We start from the raw sequence: 6,294 nt of genomic DNA, 5'->3' as shown, positions 1-6,294 counted from the left end.
GTGTGTGTGTGTGTGTGTGTGTGTGTGTGTGTGTGTGTGTGTGTGTGAGAATTTTAGTTAGTTTGGATAAAAGGTTTATCTATTTTGGTGACTGTCTCAAAGAACAAACTCTTTGTTTCATGGATTCTTTGTATTGTTTCCTTTGTTTCTATTTTATTTATTTCAGCCCTCTGATTATTTTCTGCCATTTACTCCTCTTGGGCATGTTTACTTCTTTTTGTTCTAGAGCTTTCAGACGTGCTGTTAAGTTACTCGCATGGGATCTTTCTAATTTCTTTTTGAAGGCACTTAGTGCTATGAACTTTCATAATAGCACTGCTTTCATTGTGTCCCCTATGTTTGGGTTTGTTGTGCCTTAATTTTCATTGGATTCTAGGAACTCTTTAATTTCGTTATTTCTGCCTTGACCCAGTCATCACTCAGTAGAAAGTTGTTCAATTTCTGTGAGTTTGTAGGCTTTCCCCTCTTTCTATTGTTGAAATCCAGCTTTAATCCATGATGGTCTGGTCAGATACAGGTGATTATTTCAATTTTCTTGTATCTGTTGTGACTTACTTGATGACCAGTATATGGTCAGATCTGGAGAATGCTCTGTGAGGTGCTGAGAATAAGGCATATACTTTTGTGTTTGGGGAATAGAAGTTCAGAATTGAGATACCTACCTCAAGTAGACTTTTCCTTTGATGAATGTAAAGTGTCCTTCCCATTTCTTTTGATTAATTTTTGTTGAAGTAAATTTTTGTTAGCTATTAGATTCACTACACCAGCCTGCTCCTTGGATCCATTTGCTTAGAAAATATCTTTCCAACCCCTTACACTAAAATAATATCTTTGATATTGAGGTGTGTTTCTTCTATGCAGCTGAAGGATGGATCCTGTTTTCACATCCATCCATCAGCCTGTGTCTTTTTACTGGGGAACTGAGTCCATTGATATTGAGAGATATTAATGACCACTGATTATTCATTCCTATTATTTTGTTGGTGGTGGTGGTGATAGTGTGTATGTGTGGTGTGGGGTGAGGTGGGGTGGTATGGTGTGTGTGTGTGTGTGTGTGCGCGCGCGCGTGTGTGTGCATGTGTGTATGTTTTTCTTCTTTTGATTTTGCTAGTGTAAGATTATTTATTTCCTGTGTTTTCATAGATGTAGTTAACCTTTTTTGTTGTTGGAGTTTTCCTTCTAGCATCTTATATAGGGCTTAATTTGTAGACAGATACTGTTTAATTTCGACTTTGTTATGAAATATCATGTTTTCCCTATCTATAGTGATTGAAAGTTTTGCCAGGTATAGTAGTCTGGGCTGGTATCTGTGGTCTTTTAGAGTCTGCAAGACATCTTTCCAGGCCCTTCTGACTCTTAGTGTCCCAATTGAGAAATCAGGTATAATTCTAATAGCTCTGCTCATATATATTACTTGGCTTTTTTCTTTGCAGCTTTTAATATTCTTTCTTTGTTCTGTGCAATTTAGTGCTTTGATTATTATGTGGCAGGGGGACAATCTATTTGGTGTTATAGAAGCTTTTTGTACCTTTATAGGCATCTTCTTCATTAGGTTGGTTCTTCATTTTGTTTTATGATTTTGTTGAAAATATTTTCTGGGCCTTTGAATTAGAAATATTTTCATTCTATTCCTATTATTCTTGGATTTGGTCTTTTCATATTACACCAAATATATCCTGGGTAATTTCTGTCAGGAACTTTTTAGAGTTAACATTTCCTTTTGCTGCTTTATCAATTTGTTCTAGAGTATCTTTTATGCCTGAGATTCTCTCTTTCATCTCTTGTATTCTGTTCATAATGCTTATGTCAGTAGTTCCTGTTTACTTACCTAGATGTTCCATCTCCAGGATTCCTTTACTTTATGTTTTCCTTATTGCTTCTATTTCCGTTTTCAGGTCTTAAACATATTTATTCCTTTTCTTCACCTGATTGTGTTTTCCTTGATTTATTTTTTAATGAAATTTTTATTTTTTATATTGATTACAGCTTGTTCACTTTGTATCCAAGCTGTTGCTCCCTCCATCATTCCCTCCCAATTCCACCCTCCCTTTCTCATCTCTTCCCATGCCCCTCTCCGAGTCTTCCTTGGTTTCTTTAAGAGATTTATTCATTTCCTCTTTAAGGGTCTGTATCATCGTCATAAGACTGGATTTAAGGTCTTTTTCTTGTGCTTCATCTATGTTGGAATACCCAGGGCTTGCTGCAGTAGAATAGGTAGACTCTGTTTTTTATTTTGTTTTTTGGTGACCTCCAGTCATCTGAGTTTGGGGATGGTATAGGGTTAGGTTTGGGTTTCTGACTTTCTCTTTGTTGGATGGATGTCTTTTGGATATTTTCCCCTCACTTTCTGTTTCTTCAGTGGTTTTCTGGCTTAAGAGGTGTATTGTACTGGAGAACGTAGATTCTTCAGGTCGAAGATTATGTCTTCACTTGGGTTTTGGTGTTCTGTGTGACCTCTGGGATTTGGGGTTTGGGGTCCCCTTTCCCTCTGGGGTTCTGGGACCTGGCATGATTTCTAGGGTTCTAGATATTGGTGTGGCTTCTGGGGTTCCAGATACCTCAGGTTCCCGGGTTTGCTAGTACAGTCATGGTCTCTGGTAGAGCAAGGAGTCTTCTGCTGGGCTCGTGGACTAAGATATGGAGTCCAGGTGAGAACAAAATTGGCGTTATATTAATATAGTGAAGTTTTTTACATGTAATTTAAACATATTTAAAAATTACCAATGGGGTAAAAAATGTGTTTTATATCTTTAAATGGTTTATGGTTTTGTAGACTTAACTTTTCTAGGATTTGTTTTAATTTTTGCTCTGTTTGTTTCTTTGTTCTTGTTTTTTAACCTAAGATCTTACTGTGTAACTCGAGCTGTCACTATGCCTGGCCCAGAAAACCTAATTTTATCTGTCCATTAAGTAATTATCTCCCCAGATTAAAATATAACTGCAGGATTTATTCTGGATTTCAAGGTGCATATCAATGTAGAATATAAAAATACAAAGAGGTTACTACTGAAATTTCTAAATGTAGTCAGCAAGAAAACATTCCAAGTTATGACTTTTCTACATTATCTTTTTACCTTCAGAGTTTTCACGGAAGAGAACATTTTCCTCCCTTTCTGTCAGCCACTTATGATAGATGTCTACCTATAACACATAATACTTTTGGGTGCCTTTGCTGAAAAGAATTATCATTCTGGAGCTGAAGATGATTATTAAGGTCACAGGTCTCATCACACCAGAAACAAACTTAACAAACTGTCCCATCCATAACATCTTATGGTATTAGTTTGGTCTGGATCACCAAGATAAAAAAAAAGAACTGTCATTAGAGTTAGGTCAGTATTTCCATAGTCAATCACTACACTGGTGTTCAGAAATTCTGTCTAGGCTCTCAAAATTGCCATGCTATCTTTCCTCAGTATTTTGGACTTTTCTTTTTAAATAGGACACATGTCTGCCTGAAAATACAAATGTGAATTTTGTTTATTACACAAATGAAAAAGTTTCAAAGCTTTCCTATATCCACTGTCTTTGTCTCTGTTAGCTTCCAGAATCAGTCTGCACAAAATTATGTCCTCCAGGGACTCGGAAAGGGATTCGCCAGGGGCAACCCATATGCTGCTTTGATTGCATCCCATGTGCTGATGGATATGTGTCAGAGAAACCAGGTAGAAATGGCCATTTTCTCATTGGTAGTTAATGCAAATTGGATTAACCAAGAGGTATCAGAGAGATTCTTATAAATCTTTATGAAAACATATGAGCAGCCTATAACAAAATTCATTAAATATGTAAAATTTTAAAAAGTGCAGTGTGAATAAAAGAAAATACTAGTTTTCACTTCTGATGTAAGAAAAGACCTATCACCGTGAAATTTGTAAGGAAACACCCCAAAAAAATACAAAAAAATGTGAAATATGAATAAATTTATAAAATCTTCAAATTGCCTTTTTTTGAGACTAGATGAAGCACTACCTGTACTGGGAGAAAAGTTATCCAATTGTCATAAGGTTCTTTGCACTGAAAGCAAACTCATTGTACGACTGCAGCAGCATGAAATGCTGTCACTTCACGTAGTTGCTGCTCTCTGGAGGTGACTTGGGCAGACTTGGTTTTGTGAAATATGTTGGAGCAGGTTTCCTTATATTCTTTTATGTGTAAGACAGAATGAAAATACACTTGTATTTTGTCACATGGCCCTCAAGAGTAATCATGTAAAAAGAATAAAATGGTCTGTGACAGAAGACAAACACCCTGTAACCTGCACCACTCCCTGGATTAAAGGTCCGCCAGGCTCCACCCAGAAATCCATCCAGAGATGTCCAGACCAGGAGTCAGAGTGACTGAAAGTGAACGCCAGTGCTTAGCTGAATCTTTAAATTAACACTGAGTAGATTCATTCTATCATCTGCTATAACCTCACCTCAACTACCATTTTCTTGTTCACCAATGCTTCCTTTTAGAGGCTCCATCCAGACTTAGGCCTTCTTAGCCTCATGACCAGGGATGGTGGCTTTGTTTTTCTCCCTGTTCTCCTTACATCACTCATTCAAGTGAGCATCTAGAGTTGGGAATATTTGAATGTTCACATACATGATTCTCCTGAACAAGAGACTATTAGAGGAGAGACTGAAAACACAAGGGGTTAAACCAGCTGAATCCCAATCCTTGTGATTGGTTCATCTAAGTAGATGGACTTCTCATTCCTGGGCTGTTTTGGGGTTGATAAAAACATAGACCTCTTTCCTCAATCAAGAGTTGGAGGAGAAAAAAAGGAGCACATCACTAACAATCCAATTCAAGAAAGGCTGCGGTTGAAAAGAAATGCTCAGTTCCTCAAATTAAAGACAACTCTCAATCTGCCACAGCATCTGTAGGCACCAAGGCCATTTCTACCACGACTAAATTTAAGATATTATCTATATTTTATAAAGGGTTTCCAGTAAACCTTGTTCAGGTCGTTAGGTGCCCTGGACTGTTCACAGTTAAAAGTGACAACTGGGTTCTCTTGACGCCAATTCTCTGTTCTCTCTCAATAGGTCAAAGGGAATGTGAGCCATGTGGTGAAGATGACTGGTCCAATGCACAGAAGAGCAAGTGTGTGCCAAAGGACGTGGAATTCCTGGCTTGTGAGGAGGCCCTGGGGTTCACCCTCGTCATCCTCTCCATCTTTGGGGCACTTGTGGTCTTGGCGGTCACCGTGGTGTATGTGATCTATAGGCACACTCCACTGGTGAATGCCAATGACCGGGAGCTGAGCTTCCTCATTCAGATGTCTCTGGTCATCACGGTGCTGTCTTCCATGCTGTTCATAGGCAAGCCACAACACTGGTCCTGCATGGCCCGCCAGGTCACTCTGGCTCTGGGCTTTTGCCTTTGTCTGTCTTCCATTCTTGGGAAGACTATCTCACTCTTTTTTGCCTACAGGATCTCTGTATCCAAAACAAAGCTCATATCCATGCACCCCATTATTCAAAAACTCATCGTGCTGGTCTGTGTTGTAGGGCAGGTTGGTGTATGTGCCGCTTACTTGGTGTTGGAGCCTCCGAGGATGTTCAAGAACATTGAAATTCAAAATGTAAAGATCATCTTTGAATGCAATGAAGGTTCTATAGAGTTTCTGTGCTCCATATTTGGGTTTGATGTTCTCCTGGCTTTGCTGTGTTTTCTTACAACCTTTGTGGCTCGCCAGCTGCCAGATAACTATTATGAAGGGAAATGCATCACTTTTGGGATGCTGGTCTTTTTCATTGTCTGGATCTCTTTTGTCCCAGCTTACCTGAGCACCAAAGGCAAATTCAAAGTGGCTGTGGAAATCTTTGCCATTTTGGCATCCAGCTATGGCTTGTTGGGCTGTATATTTCTTCCCAAGTGCTTCATCATCTTGCTGAGGCCAAAGAGGAACACTGATGAAACTGTGGGTGGAAGAGTGCCCACTGTAGACAGGAGCATCCAGCTGACCTCTGCCTCTGTGAGCAGTGAGCTCAACAACACCACAGTGTCTACTGTTCTGGATGAGTAGAGCCATGAGCTCCACGGGACATACAAAGCTGGATGATGACCCGGCTGAACCTTCCCTTTTGCTTCTGAGGCAGCTACTGCTGCTCTGGGGTAGTGTTGGAGATTTGGCCTTTCATAATGTAGTCTTAGCATAGTGAACAACATACTAATCTATAAAATACCATTTGGCAAGATTATAGTGTGACATGATTGAAATTAAAAATGATTTTTTGTAACATTTCTTTGGAATTTTAGAGTTGAGACTAAGACAGATACAACTTCTCTGAAATGATAAGA

General features: G+C 39.0%; 1 protein-coding gene across 1 annotated transcript in view; it reads left to right on the top strand.

The window, feature by feature from the left end:
- Positions 1 to 6,019, top strand: part of LOC129668774 (vomeronasal type-2 receptor 1-like) — a 33,096-nt gene extending 27,077 nt beyond the window's left edge. The window contains exons 5-6 of the mRNA XM_055596864.1: positions 3,542 to 3,665; positions 5,037 to 6,019. Coding sequence (XP_055452839.1) covers positions 3,542 to 3,665; positions 5,037 to 6,019 — 1,107 coding nt within the window. The remainder of the gene's footprint in view (positions 1 to 3,541; positions 3,666 to 5,036) is intronic.
- The last annotated feature ends 275 nt before the right edge of the window (positions 6,020 to 6,294 follow it).

The sequence above is a fragment of the Psammomys obesus genome, unplaced genomic scaffold, assembly GCF_907164565.1.
Source record: "Psammomys obesus unplaced genomic scaffold, mPsaObe1.curated_primary_1811, whole genome shotgun sequence".
Classification (NCBI taxonomy): domain Eukaryota; kingdom Metazoa; phylum Chordata; class Mammalia; order Rodentia; family Muridae; genus Psammomys; species Psammomys obesus.
The sequence above is the reverse complement of the archived record's forward strand: the minus strand, read 5'-3'. Positions and strand labels throughout refer to the sequence as shown.